This window comes from Linepithema humile, chromosome 7 (genome assembly GCF_040581485.1).
Source record: "Linepithema humile isolate Giens D197 chromosome 7, Lhum_UNIL_v1.0, whole genome shotgun sequence".
In the NCBI taxonomy this organism is placed as follows: Eukaryota; Metazoa; Arthropoda; class Insecta; order Hymenoptera; family Formicidae; genus Linepithema; species Linepithema humile.
This window is the reverse complement of record NC_090134.1, coordinates 5,695,537-5,716,472: the sequence shown is the minus strand read 5'-3', so window position 1 is coordinate 5,716,472 and position 20,936 is coordinate 5,695,537. Positions and strand designations below refer to the sequence as shown.

Below are 20,936 nucleotides of genomic sequence, written 5' to 3'. Positions count from 1 at the left end.
TCGATCAGCCAGCCAATATGAGCCGTTAGGTGATAGGCATCCATTGATTACCCGCGATTATTATTGTTTTGAAAAGGATCTGCCGTCTGCGTGGACTAGAAATCGTGATACACTCGACGAACACGATACGCATTTCCTGATTCTTTCCACAAGCAATTACGTCAGTCTCGTCGCAAGCAAAATAAATGAATTTGAAGGGAATTTAAAGGAATTTATTTCTATAAAACTTTTCAAATTAATAATCAATTTTAGCCTTGACGTATTTTATCTTTTTTTAAATTTACAAATTATTTGTATTTTTTTCAGGATGAAGTAAATCTGAATTTATATTTTTGTGTTCAGATGGTACTTTTTGAACAAAAGCTATTTAGGAAGTTTGTTTAGAAATAATCACATTATTGACATAGGTAACTCGGTTCGCTGTCATAAACTCGTGCATTAAAATGTTTATGCAAATTTTATTGTTACTTAATAGCAGCAATTTTACAATTCCTGGAAATGTCGTGCGAATAACTGCGACCCGCCTAAATAAAGAACACTCGCACATGGTAGCGTTTTATAGCAGTCAGTGAACCGTTGCTTAATTATTGGCAACGATGCACACGACCGTTATAGGGTCATTTGTCGGGACACAGCTAGAATAAAGTGTATTGTACTTTGTAAACGGTACATTCTTTAAAAAGGAAATCATTCTTATTATCTCTTTTATAATAAGTTTATTTTTAAAATTTAAATTACAAAAAAACATTAAAAATATAAAAAAATAATTAGTAATTCATTATCTAATATAAATTTCTTAAATATGAAATCATTTGTGAAAAAGAATTGCAATTGTACTTGTGAATTTGATCATATTCCATATTTTATGCTGTTATAATATAATTTCTTATAGCCTCAATTTCGATGACTAAAATTAAATAATTTTACGGTTTTTCTTTCACTTTTTTTTAAGATAACGCGTTGTTACATATGTTTTTTTTTTCAAACCTCCCTTTTTGTGCAAAGAAAAATAATAGGAAGAAAAACGAAAGACAAACTACGGCTCATTATTGTGTCATGTATTTCCTTTCACATCGAGTGCACTGTTACCGATATCGCTTTACAACTTTTCATACAAAAGAGTGATTCGATGATGAGCGCTGTCGCAGAAGCGCATTCGCGCGAGTTTTATTCCCCGAGAGCGATTCTCGTTGAGACAAAACTCTCGCGAATGTGCCTATCCGGGGCGTCGTTTCTCTCGATTTCAATCTGGTTAGTGTGCGTTAATTACTCGATTGCCCTCTTATCAGTACACTTAATATCTCACAGATATAGATCTTTCAGCGTGATCCTTGCTTTCCCTTCTTCGTGTGAATATCATACAAAATCTAAGACTATATATAGCAAATGTCTCTTATAATTGTATCTTGTTATCATGTACGAACGTAATTGTTAATGTAATACGCGGCGGTACTTCCCGTGTGCTATCTTAACCGTTAAGTTAATTTACAAAATTCGAGCCTATCGATAGTCGACGAACACGGAGACGGCGGTGATTTGGATGTAGAAATATCGGCGATCTCTCGCCGATTCAAAACTCGCGGAGCTTGTCGAATCGTGCTGGCGCAATTTCTGGCCACACTTCCGACATCCGCCGTTAGTGAAGGTAGAAAAATTCAATCGCGATTACTCTCTACTTGAAACAACACCTGCTCGATGCAGATCTAAATCTATAATAAGAATATGGATCATAATTGATATATTGCAACTCGATGCACCGTTGCTGTCAGGACGAATTTAGCGTCGACGCGACGTCCCTCGACGTCGTTTTGCGCGTTTAAATATGTTTCGTTTTAACCGCCGTCTCCTTCGATCCTTACGGACTTCTTAAAACACATAACACACGTCACGCACACGTCCTCACAGGGGCACGCTCCTTCCTCATTCGCGCAACACGTTCCAGTCGATTACGCGCGATGATGCGTGTACACCTCATTATCTATAGGCCTCGTATCGTTAAACATTAACATAATCTTGCACGCATACGACACCAGTGGGAACTTCACAGTATCAAGTTTATTAATTATCAGTTTTGCAAATAACCGAGAGTATTATTCGCGTATCGAACCTCATCGCAATTGTATGAAAAACTCGCTCCACCCTTCCTGGCCGCGGCGGAAATTCGGTGAATCTCCTCCCGGGCTGACTTCGTCCCCGGGAAAAACGAACCGTCGTCTTTTCTTCCGCATAAGCAGTTTCGTTTTGTTCGCCTTTTTTGAATGCAAAAATTTTTAATGTAAAAATAGAGTTACGCTTGCAACAACAACGCGACGCGCGGGGTTTGTCGGACCCCAATGACATCCGCGCTTGACCAGGAGGAGTCGACGTCATTCACTCGATTTATCAAAAGGGAATTATTATTATGCTAATTAATTAGTTAGCGATTACTTCGGTGTGTACTCGAATCTTATTTCTGTAACGCGTGGTTTCCGTCTTTTTCTTCTTTTTAAATAAAAATACGTTAACTCGACGAGACATTAATTTCGCTATACGACAATACAAGAATACTATTCTTGTGTTTTACAATCGAGAAACGTCATTTACGATTCGGCATTGTTTATCATCTCGTTCTATTCGGAACTGCGCCGTGAATTCAAGAATTATATAACTTACAATTAAATAAACGTCGGAAGGTTATTGCCCACATCGTTTGTCATACGGAAACCTTTGTTGGAACAAAATTAGTCAGGAGATAGTCGCAAAATTAAAATTTGTAACTTGTCGAAGAAGTCGTAAGATAAAAAAATGGAACAAAAAACAATGAGAAAGATTTTAAAAGTTCAAGCTATCTTTTATTTCAAAGATCAGCTTCTCGTAGAATTTCTGCTGATTTCTCTTGCGTCACCCATTTTTTTTACAGGATTGTGTTAAAGATAAACACAAATCTCCAAATATATCATCGTTACGACGTTTACGACGCCTCTCATCATTCATTAGCATAAATGTAATTCTATGCTTAATCGATACTTTTTCGCCGATCTTTAGTTAAGTAGTGCGTCGGCTGGACTTTGTGCCTCTCCGAAAGATTTCTGGCGGAATGATTGGTTATCTCAAGATCGAGATTGAAAGGATTGCACGAGAATCGCAATATACAGAAGAGATACCTCGAAGTTGACGAAACTCTCGTGTGAAAACAAGATAACGGATCGTGAAGAGCTATAAAGTGCCAGCGGAATTCTGCTGTGCAAGAGTCGTTTTTTTCTCTTACAATTTTGTCAATTAGGCGTTTTTCGGAGATTACACATTAATCCGTGGGAGATAACTACGAAACGTTCGATCGAAGATCGAGGATTTCCCGTCCGCGTGACGTGTATTGTAACGTTACAGTAACCGGAAAAAAAAACAAAAAAAAAAGAAAGCGTAGCGCAATAAAATAAAATACTAAGTGTGAAAGGTACATCTGTAATAGTAGCTGCATTGGCAGCCACCAATTGGTCGCAATAGTTTTATGTTACTGATTAATCAGATCGACGCTTTAATGCCGTTTGCTGCTGTAAATAATAGGAAGCCATAATTAATAAGTCACGGAATAAAAATGTACAGTAAATTAATCGAAAGGTAGATGCAAGAGATATAAATATTATTGTTATTCATATATTTATATCCGAATAAACATATAACAAATCTATATGAATATGTGATAACAAAAGGGGTAATTATATGATTATATATATAAAAAATAGAGTAATGACAAAACACATTCGCTCGTAACAAAATTATATCAAATTATATGGAAGCGTATAAGTGGAAAAGAACACTTGCTATTTATAACAATAATAGAAACAAAATTCTCGCTACCTTTCGAATTTCACTTTACTTTTATTCACATGACACTTCTTAGCAGCAGTTTGCAAACTGCTGTTCACGAGCCCAACTAAGGAAGTATAATGAATAACACCCGACGAAAGTAATTACAATCGGATGTCAATTAAAATGAAACGAAACATCGCGTGACGTACCCCGCGGAGAACGTACGTATAACAACCGATATATCGAGGGTGAAGAGGGGGGTAGGGGGGGGTAGGGGGGGGGGCACGAAACAAGTATTGTCACACTATTCATCAATAGCAACAGCGATAGGCGATAATAACAATGTATATATATTTATAAATACAGGCGGCGAGTATCCTATCTCTTTTAGAGGCGCTTTACCAACTACGTAACCGAAGCGAGATTTTTATGCAGTAACGACTAAAAACTAATATATCTATTTGTCGCGTAATAAGGCGGGACGTATCCATCCAGCGCGTTTAACGTTTAAAATGAACTCTCCAATGTGAGTCGCGAAATAACGCCGGATTCCTCCAAGTGAGAGCATCACGATCGAAAGAAATACAGATTTTGTTGCAAGTAATTTGAAAAAAAAAAAAAAAGAAAAGTATAGAACTTATATCTTAATTTTTCACATTGATTTGCCGATTTTGTTTATTCCTTTCCTGCGAATTTCCGTCCAAAAGATTTATGATTGTTAAAATTGTGATTTTTTTCCGAGGACGCGTTAATTCGTGTCTCTTATCGGAGGATCTCCAGTTAAAATGGAATGAAATTAATACCTGCGAAGAAGGAAAGAAAAAGGAAATAATCGGGCGACGCGATGCGAATCGTAATTAACGTGATTGTCTCCTGCCTCCTGAAATGGCTATGGCTTGGCAGCGCACGTACTGGAGCTTAAACTTGACTAGAACTGAACGAACGTGCGGAAAAATTAAACGCGTAATTCTATCCTTTCCTCTCTTGCCGCTTAATCTACAATTTTTATTATTCTTTTTTTTTTTACTCCTCGTTTATATCGACGCCGCCAATTTTCCTGCCGTCTCTCTTCGCAGGGCCGGGCAGTAACTCGAACACAATATATTCGTTAATTGTCGAACACCATTTTGCATCTAGTATCGTAAATCAGATTTTCGAAAGTATTGTGCATCATATTTTTCTATCTCGCTTTCGAAATACATCTTTCAGCGTACGTTGCAAATTATACTTCACGTCTTCCTGCCCGGCCCATTCAGTATTCGACTTAAGTCGCGAGCATAGTCCTCGTGTTGTTTTCGCGCGCTAGAAAAGTGCAACGCGTATATCTATAAATTTTCTTCATATACGAAAAGCAAAAAAAAGGATAACCATCCTACTCTCCCGTCCGTCTGTAGTCACAATATTACGATTGACAGCGAAATCTCAATGTTGTGCAAACGAGGTATGTGCTCTAGTCGCGTATTTCGAACCGAATAAGACTATCAGTCTTTCCTTTTAGAAGAGAAATCAGCGTGCGCGTGATACGCGCAATACATCGTAATAATAACGCATATATCATCGAAGAACGTATAAATATACGCGCAACGCGCGTGTAGTCACTAATATTACTCATTACGACAGATCATAAAATAGCGACATCCCGCATCCCCGTTGCAGAAACATTTTTTTTGCAAAGTTTTTCTCCGCGTGAACAAAGATAATTGGATTAGCTTAACTCCGCCTCGCTCACTTCGAAAGAAAATGTTCTGTATCGGCTGTCGGGATGTGTTTCACTGGAAATTTTCGTGATCAGTTTTCGGATTGTGCGAATAATTGCGATGTTGAGCTCCTTCGTCGCTTTGTTTCAACTGCGAGAAGGATGCAGTTCGGAGCTCGAGCTCATGTACTTAAAGAATGCATATATATCATACCTATACACTCGTCGTAAAGTACACCCGTCCTTTCCTGTTGCGCTAGTCCTTTTGCTGTCGAGGGTTCGCTGACGAAAATTCTCAACGTCGTATCTCGATCACAAAATGTTTTCAACACACTATAGATACGTTACCCTCCGGTTCGATCATTAGACTATCGATAAAAATAAGCTTCTAACAGTTTCGTGACGCCGTCACGCACTGCACTTTGCGTCTGTCACATTGGAAATCCGCGTGTTAGGATCACCTTTGCTGAATTTCCAGTTAATCTCCAGTCAGTGCTTCTCTTTCACAGTTAACTTATGGTCAGGACATGTAAAATCTGTAGGTATATTATGTACAAGTAGTTTCTGGATGCGACGCGACAAGCTCGCATTGTGCAGAATGCGTCTGCTTGATGGCGATGGTGATGATGATGGCGTCAATGATCCTTCGTCGATGCTTGTTCATCTTTGGTTGGGGCGATACGCGTTTGTTCGAATGTTTGTGGATCCTCGGACACTCGTCACGGAACGTCCTCACGCATGTTCGCCCAAACAGAGTATTTAGAACAAATCTAGTCTTGTTTGCTATTTCTCAGGTATTATGATACCGGTTCATCGTCGGCCAAGTTGTGAAGATCCGAATAATTCACGATTGCGCGATGAAGAAACTCGTATTGCGCCTGCAACATGTAACAACAGCGTTAATACAATTATGACATTTAGTTAAGGTTCTCAAAATTGTAATTCATGATGTCATTTCATAATTCATAATTAAAAATAAAAGAACAGATATATAATTATATTTCATATACTTCAATTAAAATATATATATAATTTCTAAAATATGCATTGTGTGATAATTCATCAAGTTTTCACACAGAAATGCCCAACTTTTGTGCTAAAATTCATAAAATGTTAAATTCTTTAACGTATCATATGTTTTCTCTGAGTCTTTCTTCGAATAAATAACTTGTCCAACTATATGAAAACACTATTTAGATGCTTACGAAGGTGCTGATCATGCCGTGCCGCTGCGAGCGCAGTTTCTTCGTTGTTGTGAAGATATCCACGCGTTTCTCGGTGCGCAATTGCTGAACCAATATGCTGAGCGCCACAAACATGGAACTTCGATCCGATCCATAGTTGCAGTGCACGACCAGCGAACCAATGCTCTCGATGTCATTCGTCAGCGTCTGATCCACCAGCTCGATGAGACCGCGTGTCACTTCAGGTACTTCGCCCTCCACCGTCGGCCAGCCGTGATACTGATACTGCTTCACGACGCTGCTCTCGTCAGTCTTCGTGTTCAAAATGCAAAACTCGCGACGTGTATAGTACGGACAGCTCTCACTATGGATGTAACGGACTCTTATATGATCGTAATCGGTCTCATCGTCGGGCCAGTAGCGTGGACATTTACGTGGCCCTTCGTTTAACTGGAAAAAATATTATTTATTTTATACATGTCATACGCTCAGACGATATAAGTCTAATGTATCTATAATCTAATTTTCTCTAAATATATACACTTATTTTTTATTAATTAAATCGGGGACCCTAGCATTTTTTCACCCGATTGTAAAGAATTTTATGCATAATCCAGAAATATTACGATATATGTATTACTTTAATGAAAAAATTAATCATTTATCAAGGAAATTATTTTTTTTATATCAATTAAATTATATTTATTTGAACGTTGCTATTCAGAGCAACATTGATTGCGCTAACAGAAAATCAACATGAAAAAATACACCATTTATTAATATCCTAAAAGCTGTATGAAATTGCGTACCCCATAGATATATTAATACGCAATATTCATAGTGTTTATATATTTTTTTCTTGCAGAAATTAATAAAACTCAAACGTAATTTTTTTATATTAAATATAACAAAAGAAATGAGAAGATAAAATTGTACATTATATGCACTTACGTCAGATAACATAACTATTGTGGAGATGCATTGTTCCGAGATCATTCGCCAGAAATCTGTTATTGTGGTTTCTAACGGATCTTGCGTAATGACAAACGACTCGGAATTATCATAGCCTTCGATAAACGACGCGTTAATGTACGTCGAGTGTTCTTTGCCCGGAATCGGGGTGAGTATTACGCGATTTCTGTCGTATGGTATTACCAATTCGCTTCTGTTCTTCGTTCTATTCTCCTCTCCGCCGCCGACAGAGAAGGACTTCCGATCTTCCAACACGGAACTAATTTTCTGCAAACAGAAATTGTGCGTGTTACGTTAAAGGGAAAAAATCATTTTTTTCAACAAAATTGATTGAAGCAAATTCTCTACATTGTGTACACTTACATCATATTCCTCTTCCATTCTGCACTTCTCCTTGCCGTTGTCCCGCTGCCTGAGCTTAGCAACCGTCGTCTTGAGCTGCGATGCTGGGATCTCCGTATCGCCATACTGCGCCATCTCCATAAGCGAGCGATAGATGAAGATGTACTGCTTGAGAGACTGGACGAGGAAGTTGCGCTGATGCCGCAAGTCGCACACGGTGTTGAAAATCGACACCTGGCCCTCCTCGGCCAGCTGCTGCAGCAGGGAATCCAGCGCCACGAGCGTGCCGGTGCGGCCTACGCCGGCGCTGCAGTGCACCAGGATCGGTCCCTTCTCGAGCGAGTACGCCTCGTTGACACGCTTGATGAAGCGTAGTATCGCGTGCGGATGCTCGGGCGCGACGAAGTCCTTCCACACGAGAAAGTGATACTGTACGATCGCGCGGGCGTCACGCTCGCCTAACCGCGTCATCTTCAGCTCGCGAACCACGTAATCCGAGTACGCGCGCTCCTTCACATGCTCCACCGTGATGTCGCCGAAGTTCTTGGTCTCGCGCTTGTCCGGCCAGTACTTGGCGCACTTGGTCTTGGAATATTCCTCGAGGTTCGTCAGCATGAGTATGAGTTCGAGATGCTGCTCCCAGATCATGCGCCAGTAATCGCACACAGTATTCTCCATTGGGCCCTGGGCGCAGATAAACTTCTTGCGTTCCTTGTAGCCGAGCACGAAGTTGGCGTTGATGTAATCGGAGCCGCAGATACCGTCTATCTGCGCCAGGCGCACCCTCGTCTGATCGTAACACTTAATGTCCGGATAGCGATTCTTGTAGAGATTCTCCTGCGCCTCGGACGCGCGCGTCGTCCTGTCCGTGAATCGGTCGGGTAACAGTTCGAATTCGTGTTGGAAACCGTAGTCCGAGTCCCGATGCCGTTCCAAGTACGCCTGCAGCAGTTCGTTCTTAGGTACGGGCGGCATATCCGGCGGACTCGCTGCCACGAGCTGGTGCCTGCCTCTCAGACTCCTACAAAGATGTCTGTAGAGAACGGATATTCATCAGATATACGCTGTATTTTGTAAAAAGCTTTGATAAGGAATAATTTAGAAAGTGCCGAATTTAGTAATCATCATTATTTTACATTTTACATCATTTTAAATTATATTGTTCAAAGCTTTCTCATTTTTTCTATGCAAATAAAATTAAAAAACTAGAAAATCTTCCGAATAATCTAATAAAATCTTTCTATAATATTATTAAACAAAAAGCGTCCGTTATAAAAATAGTTTATTGCGACTTTTAAATAATTTTTATTGCGAAATATTTGCAGAAGACTGCATAACTTTTTTATACTTCTAAAATAACAACTTTTAAGCCTTCAAACTTTTATTAGTATTCACCTGAAACTGTTGCGTAGCGTTATAACTTCCTCCCTTTCTTGCGCGCGTTTCGTAAATCTGTATAGCACGCAGAGCGCGATGAACAGGATCATGAGAGTTAAAATCAGAGCGATGAAGAGCTGTATTATCACTTCTCTGACAGTAGTCGCCTCCGCGGCTATCACGCTGAGAGGATCCACTCCGCCGTACAGAGGATTGAAATAACTGCTGTATGCCGGCAGAAACTGATCCTTCTGATTGCCGAAAACTGCAAAAGATTATCGATTGTCAAGTATATCGATACAATTGACAGTTTTATTGACGCTTCGCATATTATACGTACCGATGATTTCAATGAAACCGGTGTAGTTCGACGTTTCGTCGAGGAAGCCATCCTGAGACGGCACGATGGATTCTCCGGATTCGTCCACAGACGCCTTTTGCACGGGTGAATCCTCCCTCTTCCGTCTCGCTACTTTTTCCGTCGCATTACTGATCATCGGCACAGCAGTGGTCGTGTCTGCTTTCGCAGTCATAGGAATCGTCATTGACGTAGTGAATGTGGTGGCCGTGTTGCCGCCGGTCACAGACGTCGCCGGTATCGGCGTGGTCGTCACTGTGGCGTTGATGTTGTTCGCGTGGGTCGAAGTCGAAACGGTGGTCGACGGGTTCTCCGGGACAAATTCTAGCACTGGCGGTGGCACCGGTCTGGGTCGCAAACCGACGCACTTGTCGCACATCGCGCCACCGTTCGACGACTCGCCATCGCCGAGGAAGACCTCGGTCAACAGTTGATCGCTGTCGAACGTTTCGGCGACGTAGGCGCCACCGGTCGGCGAGCTGTGCGCGTACCGATAAGAGTACACCGCCATCTCCTCGGGAGGCGGCAGATCGCTGACCGTCTTATGCGGCGACAGCTTCACCAGATAGACGCGGTAGCAGCAAATAGGACCGTTCCGCTCGGAGATGCGCGGTAGATAGAGCTTGAATAGCTGCCTGCCCTCGCTCTCGATCTTGCGCCAGTTGCGCATGTTCATGCTTTCGCGATCCGGAATCGTAACTGGTGTCGTACAGTTGCCCACGGCGTCCTTGCCGGGCGTGCGAGATCTGGTCACTCCGTGCACCCGAATCTTCGATCGAGCATTTATTTTTTTTAATTCACGGAATGTCAGAAACTTATTCGTCACCGAACTACTTTTATAGCAATTTAATAAATTGGAGATAATTGAGAAATTATTGAGAATTAATTGAAAAATAATTGAGAAAATTTGCTCGTGGAAATTAATAAAGAGAAATTAAGAGTTTAATAAAGAGAAAGAAATAATTCAAGCTCGAGTAATCAAGTTACATACCGTATAATTTGTATTGGAAGGTATTTGATTGTATCGCGTGCTGTTCCTCTTGGAGACGCTCTTGGTGGGCTGTTCAAAGCTATCGATATCCAAAAGTCCCATATCATTCTTGAATTTTGCCACGCCATTCAATTGCAATGTGTAACGCTGTATAATGCCGTTAGGTTTCTCTGGCGGTTTCCACGTGATAGACATGAAACTGGAGCTGCTTATGTTATCGTAGCCGCACGTAACGACGAGATTCTTCGGAGGACTGGCGACTAAAAGAGCGAGAGATCATTTTATCGATAGCTCAAAAATATAACTTTTCTTCACGTTTCTTGTGCCGACGTACCTCCGTCCAGTGTGGTGCCGTTTACCTCGATGCTCCAATTGCCACATTGCTTCGTGTATTCGCTGCAGGCGGCTATTTTAAATTTGTAAGTGGTCGCCGGGTCGAGATCCATAAACGCGTACACGGTGACGGGTTGGGCGGGATACACCGCTTCTCTATTCTGATCGGCGTGAGTGGCCATCAAATTGTAGTAGTGCACGTGTTCCTTCAAATCTGGCGGCGGCACGGTCCAGCCTATCGTGATCGAATTCTCCGTCACACCGTTCACGGACACTTTCGGCACAAACACCGGGTCTGCAACAGATTTTCGATATCAAATTATACCAAAAATAAATTAAAACTAACGAATTAAATTTACTTATTCAATTAAATAAAATTAGAAAACAGCAAGCGTTTGAGAGGAAATTTGCGAACGTTCTCTATACCTTTCTCAAGCGTGGTGATCCACCGCGGGTCCAATTGCAGAAACGACGTGCCCACCTTATTCATGGCGCTGATGCCGATCTGATACGCGGTGTTACTCTCGAATCCCTTGAGAACGTAACTCGAGTTACCGCCGCCGATGTGCTCGGCGTAGTACTGACGCTGATCCGTGCCCTTCTTCATGTGCTGGATGAAATACTTCTGGATGGGCTCGTTGCCGTCGTTGACGGTCCAATTTAAAAATATACTCCCGGCGCCGACCGCCTTCATGAAGTCTATGCTGACCTGCGGCTGATCAATGACGAATAGATGCGCCGCGGCGCTCACCATCCCGCTGTAGTCGTTCGCCTGGCAGACGTACGTGCCGTTGTCCTTGCGCGCCAGACTCTTGAATTCCAGGGTCAAGACGGCATAGGTCTCATTTATCGGCGTGACCACGGTGAGATTCTTCAAGTGCTCGCTGCTCTCTGAATCATTCCCTTTTAACCAAGTAAATTGAGATAATGGATAACCGTGTATGTGGCACGTCAAGTTGGCCGCTTCCGTCACTTTCGCTCTCGTGTCCCCGCCGGATGTTATCTTGCCGGGTTCTGGAAACGAGAGATGACACTCTAATGGCGACCGATTTCGTTATTGCGATGACATTTTATAACGGTGATATCTTTTATCGCGCGGTTAAAATTCTAAATGCGTAATGTATCTTGGAATGCGGAATAGATAAGATATTTCAACAGATTAACAGATTTATTATACCTATCACTCTGATATGGATGGTCTTCTCGAGCGACTCGCCGTCGGCGGTCAGCGCGGAGCACTTGTACTCGCCCGTATCGTTCCTGCTGGCCTTCTTGATGTCGAGCCGTCCGATATACTCGAAATCCTTGACGGTGGTGAGATTTCTGTCGCCGGTGCTCCACCAAACCTGACCCGGCACGTTCAGCTTGCACACCAGCGACGGTGTGCTGCCCGCTTCTATACCCTCCATATCCTGCGACGAACGGATCTCTAATGATGCCGTCCGCTCGATCTTCGGTTCCAGTACTTCCGGTTTCTCTACACTTACTGCGATCAACAAAATTCGAGACTTTGATCTACATAATGTGAGAATTTATTTCTAGTAGTTACGCGGGATAATTTGATAACAAATTCGATCCCATCGAATTCGATTACCTGGCGCTCGCCCCTTTAATTCCCATACGCTATTCTTACGCGATCAATGAAATCAAATTTAGCATAGCTCGCTGAATGCTCCGCGACCGTTCATTTTCGATGAATAGAGAGATGGACGGCGGAAAAGCACTCGTTCTTTTAATTATCGAAGCTCCATCGTTTCCATCCGATCGGATTTCTTCTTATTCATATCGGGGATCTAATTTCTAATTCCGTTATTTAATTGTCCGCATCAAAGGTTGGTAATATTTTACATTATTTTTATTCCGCCTCCAAGTGCCTCCTCATCGCGCTGCCAGGCATCGGAAGCCGAAATCAATCAATAATCTCGTAAAAATTATCCCGAGCCACATTCTCTCGATAAACCTGATACGGAATTCTTTCTGCAATGTAACACGATTTGCCGGGAGAAAAGCATCGTAAGTGGCGCATTCACTCCTCGCGCATCTCGCTAGATTATTTCCACAATGTGGCATGTCCAATGCCAACGACCGCCCCCGCATGCTTCGTACACATACGCTGCCTACAGCCCTTACAAACACAGATTAGACACGCTCCCTGCGACGCACACTGACTTATCCACGTATGACACACATGTTGATCGCTACGATAACACAGCCGTGCGTAAATGTATAATATAAATACGATACAATGATATGATAACGCAATCGTGCGCAACGATAATAGATGCATTCGACGAATAGGGCGATATTGAACGGCTGAGGTTTCATTAAACAATAACGTGCGCTTCTCCAGAATTTGAAAGTTTTAGATTCACACGTGTTGACAATATCATTCGTATCAGCTAGAACGAAGCTTTATCTAAATTACCTGACGATTAGGCTGTTATTGCGTGACATCTATTTATATCTTGACAACGCAACTCGCCTTGTTTTTTATCAGCAGCATGCTAAGAGCTATCGATGTTTATCAGAATATTCTTGAAAAAATTGTTCTTTGCCAGAAATGCTGCACGAATTGTGACGCATATTATCAAACGGTCTATTTAAGTGCATACGTACATTTAAGCGTACGTGCGCGCGCGAACGCGCGGTTTCCTTAAATCAGCTCAATGCTGTCGTTTAACTACGGTTTGAGTGGAAAAGAGTCTTCGAGTGGTTATTTTCATCCTCGAGCCGCAAGTGGATCTTCAGAGAACTGCGCGTAAACGAACAACTCCCCTCGCACAACCACCTGGCACATCGTTGACGCGGGCGTGCATCACCGGAGCGGACGATTATAATTTCGGCCCGGCCTAATTGTCAATGCCACGCGAAAAGCGGAACCGCAGATGGACGGGGTCCAAATACCGCGCGACGAGCTTGATTATGGTGACGAGCGGATAAACGCTAGCGTTAGCTGGAATTAAACGGCGGAATTAGGTTTTTCGCCGAAGTGAGTTCCATCCGTAAGAGGCGAGTTATCCGACTTGCTGGGTGGAACAATATAGTGCTGTCACGCTTTCCTCGTTCTAAGAAATGACGGAATATTCCGCGATATCTGACAGAAAATCTGGCCGCTTTATTACAGCCGCGAAGGACGACGATTGTGTCTAAATTTGTGAGCTCGAAATTTGTATTCTTCAAATTTCAATTTGCACATTTCGTGTCATGCAAATATAATATTACGCGTGAAAAAAAAAAGATGAAATAAAATGCTACTTTTGTGATAAATATTCGCGCTTGATCGTAACAATGCGGGCGCGAAATATCTTTATAGAAATGTATCTACGAATTCCTTCACGCGCTTTTGTGGACGGAATACTAAGTTCGTAGAATTTCCGAATCTCATATACTATTCGATGCATTCGATGTAGCCGCGCTTTTAATCGATCGCGCATAGCGGCGTGCGATTTTCCACGTGCTTTTTCCCGGCTCTCGATGCCTAATCGCATCTGTTATTTATACGCACATAACATAACGAAGTTCTCGGAAAAAGCTTCAAAGTATACCAGCGCCAATCCGTCATTGAAATTCAATCCTGGGCATTATCATATCTCGCATTTCCACCTTCTCCCGTGCGAGAATTAATCGCATCGCTCGCATCCGAACGCAATGTAATCCAAAAATTATATAATATTCCCCGAGAAACAAAATCCCTCGTTCTGAACATTTTCGCCGTTCACGCTCTTCTGATTTTAACGCGGAGTAACGAAAAGTGTAAGTGAAACGATCGCACAGATCCGTGCGGACGTACGCGGAGCGCGTCCCGGCGCGCCTTATCGCGTTTCCCCTCTTTCTCTCTCTCGCGGGAGAGACACACGGCCGCGGATTGACTTACCGGATTCGTCCAGGCCGGCCGCGCCGAGCACGAGGAGGCAGAAGAGCAACGGTGCCAGTGACCGCGCACTCGACGTATCACCGCCGCTGCTCCGGGGTAACATGGCGGTCGTGACAGCCGGTCGGTCGGGCGTGCGTGCGGGTGTGCACGCGAGAGAGCGTCGGCGAGTCCACGGGCTCGCCTTCTCTGTCCCCGGCGTTACTTGCCGCCCTTCTTCCCCGCCGTTGCTCCTAGCTAACCCGCGCTTCCTGTGCCCGTCGTCCTCGTCCCTGTGCACGGCGATCCTCCCCTTCTCGGGGGTCCCCGTTCCTTCAGGATACCGCCCTCACAGACCCATGATCCGCGATGCGTCGCCGCGCGACCGCGGGTGTTGTCGGCGATCCCCGGCTCGCTGCTCGCTCACTTGATCATTACTCGCGGGTTGGGCTGCACGGTGAGTTTTGTAGAATTTCTTACCGTGTATCACACTCGCGGCGGCGGCACCTTTGGCGGAACGCTGGCGACCGGACGGGCGCTCACGCTATCACCTCTTCACCCCGTAACGGTGCGCCGGAGAAACTGAATCGCATCACACGCGCAAGCCAGCGCGCCGACGATCACCGACGACAGACAAGAACGCACACAGGAGGAGGGGGGGGGAGGAGTAAACTGGCAGAGATCTCTTTCTTGTCGTGGCCATTGTGCATGATGGTGGCGCACTCTTGCAGACGTTGCGCAAAAGTCATACTATTTGGCAATTATTGTTGGTCGATAAACATCAGCATTTATAATAAAATTTTATTTTTTATTATCTATGATTCTGCTGTATATCACCTGAAAAAAAAAGAAAATAATGTTATTTTACAGAAATAAACAAGATTTACTAATGACAGAAGTATAAAGTATGATTCATAGGGACTTTTAAACAGCCAATCAACAAACAGATACAAAATGTTTCGGTTTGACTACGTGAGACAGTGTAGCCCATGGATCTACGAATACCTTACTATGGCCGGTATTCATAGTCCGTTCTTATATTTAAGATTGTCTTAAGTATTGTCTTAAAATGCTATGAACCAATCAAAAAGCCATATTAGTATCTTAAGATGACGATGACGACGACTTAAGACGATCTTAAATATAAGAAACAACTATGAATACCGGCCTATGATATATTGTGAGAGCTTTCCATCAAGGCATTTAGGCGACACCATTGAACTATATACCATACTGGAACGAGCACAGGCTACCCCCTCCATTCGACAAAACGGTCAGACAAGGCAGTGACTCGGTACCGGATTTCTCTTTCTATCTCGTCTACTCTCGACTAATAGTAGCTGTGAACACGTGACCAAAACTGTTGGTTAGATAGAGAGATCCGGGTCCGAACAGCTATCTCCATCTGACCGGTCGAGAACAAAGGCGTGCTCGTTCCAGTATGGTATATATTTCAATGGGCGACACACATCGACACGGTGTCAGACAGGGTGCTTTCCATCAATGACACGCACGTCAGGGGCTGAGCACAATGAAAAGCACAGGCAATAGGAACAGGGAATAATATAGGAAAGAAAGAGAGAGAAATAGCTTTTTTCTCTTTCTCTTCTATGTTATTTCCTGTTCCTATTGCCTGTGCTTTTTATTGTGCTCAGCCCCTCACAGTTCGACACAGCAGAAAAGCAAATTTTTGGAATGGTATTCTAAAGAATTTTTATTTTATTCATCTGCAAAATATATTTATACTCATCGCAATCGTAAACAATAATAAATGATGGTTATGTTGATTTGAACGTACTTTAAATATGCCAAATTGCTCTTGGTACGCCAATTTTTAAATTAACTTACTAGATATCATGGAAAGACATAAGCAGATTCTAACGATCTAGTTCAGAACTAAACGCGTTCCATCAAGCATCTAAGCACTGTTTGACCGTGTCAGGGTGCCGTCACATACAGCCCGTAATCCGTAATCCGCACCGGAAGTCCGCAAAAGTTACTAGGTATTTCGTCCGTAACGTTACGTGTGTTTTTATCTCCTTGTGTCCCATGGAGCCGTAATTCCATGAAATTTCCGTAAAAGTTACTACAAGTTACTAGTTATTACTAGTAATGCTTTTTCTAATTTTATTTATTTAACTAAATTTGACGATTTAATTAAAACTTTTGTTAAAATCATAATATATTCTGTAGTTTTCTTACTGTTCTTCTTCTGAATAAAATACAAATAAACAATTATAATCTGTTAAATAAAAAATAGTACTACCGTTACGTCTGTATTTACGGCTCCATGGGACACAAGGAGATAAAAACACACGTAACGTTACGGACGAAATACCTAGTAACTTTTGCGGACTTCCGGTGCGGATTACGGATTACGGGCTGTATGTGACGACACCCTTACGGGCTGTATGTGACGGCACCCTGAGACAGCCAATCACTTGCGGAATACAATCGTACGCAATGGCTGCGTTCAGCAGAACAACTGCTGAATTGTCGTCTAGTCAACACTTAACGTTGATTTGTTGGTTCTAAAAGTAAGAGCCAATCATGTTCGATTGCTACCAAGCGATTTGTTTTGCTGAACGCGCCCAATAGCTGTGATTGGCTGTTTCAATGACGCACTTTCCGTTCCGCAGCTCTTTTCCGTATCATCTGATTTCACCTTTAGATGGAAAGCTCCCTGTATTTGTGACCGACAAATAACAGTGTTCGCGCATGCGCGAAAAACCGGGCAGAATCTGACTACACTGTCGTGAGAGGATGTTTTATCAAACAAATAATCTATGGTCCTAGTTTATTCTACATAACCTATAATCGTCGAGCCAGATAAGTCTTGTTCGATGTCATCCTATATTTTGTTTTCATTGTGAATTGATTTATGCAGTAGACAGTCGATATGGCTGAATTGTTATTGGATCCAAATATTCGAGGATGGGTGTTCCTTCCCATAGTAGTAATCACGTTTCTCGTCGGTATAATCCGCCACTATGTTTCAATACTGCTCGCCTCCCAAAAGAAAGTTGAACTTCATCAAGTCCAAGACAGGTAAATATTTTATCTATAAATTTATTAATTTATTTAGAAGATTCTTTTTTGAAACTGTTATTAATTGCGATATTGAATACTTTACAGCCAAGTCATGATACGCTCCAGACTGCTTAGGGAGAATGGACAGTACATACCAAAAGTAGCTTTTATGACTAGGAGACACTTTTTCAATAACGAAGAGACTGGGTATTTTAAGACTCAAAAACGCGCTCCTGTCTCGCAAAATCCCATGACTGATCCAAATATGATGACTGACATGTTGAAGGGAAATGTAACCAATGTTTTGCCTATGGTGCTGATTGGTGGCTGGATAAATTGGATGTTCTCTGGATTTGTAACAAGTATGTAGTAATACAATATTGTTAAAATAATAGTATTTTTTTTATTATTGCATACTTAATAGAGAGTCATACTTAATATTAAACTCTCGATTAAACCTTAGCTATTTTTCAGGATTATATATTTAGTATAAATATTTTTATTTTAGCTAAAGTACCATTTCCATTGACATTGCGTTTTAAGCCAATGTTGCAACGGGGTATAGAATTAGTTACACTGGACGCTGCGTGGGTTTCTTCAGCTTCGTGGTATTTTCTCAATGTATTTGGGCTAAGATCTATTTATACGCTTGTGCTTGGTGAGAATAATGCTGCAGACACCACAAGACTTGTACAAGATCAAGTATCAGGCGCAGCAATGTCCATGCCACCTGATCCAAAAGCAGCTTTCAAGTCAGAATGGGAAGCATTGGAAATCTGTGAACATAATTGGGCATTACAGGGAGCAGATGCAGATCTTATAGGTATTCAGTCAAAAGCAGATGCTGACAGTATATATCATTAAGACAAAGTAAATTGATGTTTAGCTATAAAATTACTTATATAAATTCATTAAAAAATTTATTTATATGTTAAGTAGGGACATGTAACATCCATTTGTCTGAGGTACAATAATGTGGTTTTTAATAAATAAAACAATAAAATATAACAATGTATTTTAATTTTAACAAAATGCGATAACAATAACAATCTCATTATCAGAAATAGAATTAACAATACTACTTTGTTCTAGATTTGTATCGGATTCCTAAATATGTAAATCTATACTTTAAAATAATTTTAGTATAATAATTAACTATAATAGATATACCTATTTATTTATTAAATTCTTTTCATTATATTAAATCTTTGATTCATTCCATTTTGGAGTATAAATCGGTGCGGCGATGTTCTTCACATGGCATGTTTTTCCTGACTTTGTCTAATAGCGCGAGATCAATTTCCGCGATAGCTACACCAGTTTTTTCCGCACACTGTGCTACAACGGCGCCCCAAGGATCCACAATCTGGAAAGAATGGGTATCAATTTTACTTTTATGTGGCAAATTTCATACTATTAGAAAAAATAAAGTATACTAACCATGGCATGACCCCAGCTCACTCTCTTCTTGTTGTGCGCGCCAGTTTGAGCAGCAGCTACAACGTAACATTGATTCTCTATAGCTCGTGCTCGCAGCATCACCTCCCAATGTGCAGCACCGGTCTGATACGTGAACGCCGATGGATATGTGAGAATTTGCGCTCCCATATTTCGCAAAGTTAACGATAACTCAGGAAATCGCATGTCGTAGCACTATGCTTATTGTTAAGCATCTTTTTATATGTTTTATATTAAAAGAAAAAATCAGAACTTGCTTTTATTAATTAAGGATACAATGCTAAGTGCGAGTTTGCCAATCGGTGTAGGCACAGGCGACAAGATTTCAGTTCCTTTAAGTACGTAATCCGATTCCATCAGACGTACTCCGGTATCTTTGTTATCCATATCGAACAAGTGTATTTTTCTGTATGTAGCTATCAATTGTCCCTTATTATTTATTAATATATGTGTATTGTAAATCTTTTCTGTGTTATCTGACTGAAATATAATTAGTATTTTTATATATTATTAAAGAAACTTGTTTTATCCTCTTCATAGTTATGTAAATGAATGTAAAACAAAAACTCAAGTATTACAGCTTCGTGAAGTCCACCTAAAGATAACCAGATATCGTTCTTAACAGCAATTTCTTTATAAGATGTCACTGTTTGTCCAGTCAAGGGTTCAGCCATAGCAATAATGTCCTTCTTGTTATCTGCCAAGTAATCACAAGCTTCAGGAAAGAATGCTATCTACAAATTATAAAACAATGTAAAATATAAAAGTATATTATATAAATAGAAACGAGTTAACATCAGTATAAAATGTATAATATTATTTGTTGTTGAATATACATACTGCAGCTGATCTGCGCTTGGCCTCAGCTGCTAGCTCGGTCACAACTTCCAAATTTTTCCCTTTGTCAGCTATTGACCGCATTTGGCATACTGCAATTAGTGGATGTGCCATAGTGCTAATACAACGTTTCCCTGGTTGTATACTGAAATATAATTTTGTTATTTTGAATACAACAAACAAATTTTACTCTTAATTAAATAATAAAACAGAAAGTTTTTTCGCAAATGTAAATTGTAAAGTAGTTTGCGTAAAACAAGCCTATTTACTCTGATGTTTTCTCACTTTTTTATTTCCTACATAAATCTTTATCAAAACATAATTTTAATCTATTATTAATTTATTTTCATACCTGTAACATTTCAAAGTAAGTGACTTGGCAATAATGAACGACACGCGTTTCATTCTTATCGCATTATTGATATAACGTGATATATTATTTTCATCACCTTTTATTCAAACTGTTCTAAATATAGATACAGTATAAGTATTACAGTGTTGTAAAATCATGTACACAAACGGTTCTCCGAACGTGTGGCCAGATTTGAGACGCAAGAAGCAAGCATGAATGGGTTATCGCATATATACGCAAGCCACCCAAAATTTTAGTCAAGACACAAACCATTTTAACTAAGTCTCAAACCATTTTAGCCAAGGTTCAAACCAAATGTTAAATCTTGGTTAAATTGCTTTTGAGTATTGGCTAAAAATGATTTTTT

At 41.2% G+C, this 20,936-nt stretch overlaps 3 protein-coding genes across 5 annotated transcripts; 1 reads left to right on the top strand and 2 right to left on the bottom strand.

Annotated features, from left to right (window-relative positions):
- Positions 1-438: 438 nt before the first annotated feature.
- Ptp69D (Protein tyrosine phosphatase 69D) lies at positions 439-15,569 on the bottom strand. Of its 2 annotated transcripts, none has more exons than XM_012360796.2 (11): positions 14,917-15,569; positions 12,220-12,528; positions 11,469-12,056; positions 11,044-11,337; positions 10,710-10,969; positions 9,701-10,487; positions 9,379-9,625; positions 8,005-9,004; positions 7,621-7,908; positions 6,691-7,119; positions 439-6,363 (listed from the first exon to the last, which is right to left on the bottom strand). In XM_012360796.2, exons 1-11 carry the CDS (start codon positions 15,017-15,019, stop codon positions 6,283-6,285), a joined length of 4,386 nt encoding a protein of 1,461 aa, XP_012216219.1. In that variant the 5' UTR covers positions 15,020-15,569; the 3' UTR covers positions 439-6,282. The 2 variants fall into 2 exon arrangements, with proteins under 2 accessions (XP_012216219.1, XP_012216218.1); XM_012360795.2 differs by having other exon boundaries at positions 8,005-9,016; positions 14,917-15,566.
- Positions 15,570-17,653: 2,084 nt separating this feature from the next.
- Positions 17,654-18,933, top strand: EMC3 (ER membrane protein complex subunit 3). The gene is made up of 3 exons (XM_012360862.2): positions 17,654-17,940; positions 18,028-18,284; positions 18,431-18,933. Exons 1-3 carry the CDS (start codon positions 17,792-17,794, stop codon positions 18,784-18,786), a joined length of 762 nt encoding a protein of 253 aa, XP_012216285.1. The 5' UTR covers positions 17,654-17,791; the 3' UTR covers positions 18,787-18,933.
- On the bottom strand, positions 18,926-20,883 carry NitFhit (NFT-1 protein). 2 transcript variants are annotated; one of them, XM_012360860.2, is made up of 6 exons: positions 20,570-20,883; positions 20,221-20,362; positions 19,959-20,114; positions 19,657-19,860; positions 19,363-19,575; positions 18,926-19,288 (listed from the first exon to the last, which is right to left on the bottom strand). In XM_012360860.2, exons 1-6 carry the CDS (start codon positions 20,620-20,622, stop codon positions 19,136-19,138), a joined length of 921 nt encoding a protein of 306 aa, XP_012216283.1. In that variant the 5' UTR covers positions 20,623-20,883; the 3' UTR covers positions 18,926-19,135. The 2 variants fall into 2 exon arrangements, with proteins under 2 accessions (XP_012216283.1, XP_012216284.1); XM_012360861.2 differs by having other exon boundaries at positions 20,667-20,883.
- Positions 20,884-20,936: the final 53 nt, after the last annotated feature.

Coding starts and splice junctions, on each gene's coding strand:
- Ptp69D (XM_012360795.2), bottom strand. CDS start 15,019: ATGTTACCCCGGAGCAGCGGCGGTGATACGTCGAGTGCGCGGTCACTG. Junction 9,626..9,700: donor CGGTTTCATTGAAATCATCG/GTACGTATAATA, acceptor AATCTTTTGCAG/TTTTCGGCAATCAGAAGGAT. Junction 6,364..6,690: donor ACGGCATGATCAGCACCTTC/GTAAGCATCTAA, acceptor TACATGTTGCAG/GCGCAATACGAGTTTCTTCA.
- NitFhit (XM_012360860.2), bottom strand. CDS start 20,622: ATGAAACGCGTGTCGTTCATTATTGCCAAGTCACTTACTTTGAAATGT. Junction 20,363..20,569: donor CTTACTTTGAAATGTTACAG/GTATGAAAATAA, acceptor ATTATATTTCAG/TATACAACCAGGGAAACGTT. Junction 19,576..19,656: donor GCAAACTCGCACTTAGCATT/GTATCCTTAATT, acceptor CAATAAGCATAG/TGCTACGACATGCGATTTCC.
- EMC3 (XM_012360862.2), top strand. CDS start 17,792: ATGGCTGAATTGTTATTGGATCCAAATATTCGAGGATGGGTGTTCCTT. Junction 17,941..18,027: donor CTTCATCAAGTCCAAGACAG/GTAAATATTTTA, acceptor AATACTTTACAG/CCAAGTCATGATACGCTCCA. Junction 18,285..18,430: donor GTTCTCTGGATTTGTAACAA/GTATGTAGTAAT, acceptor TTTTTATTTTAG/CTAAAGTACCATTTCCATTG.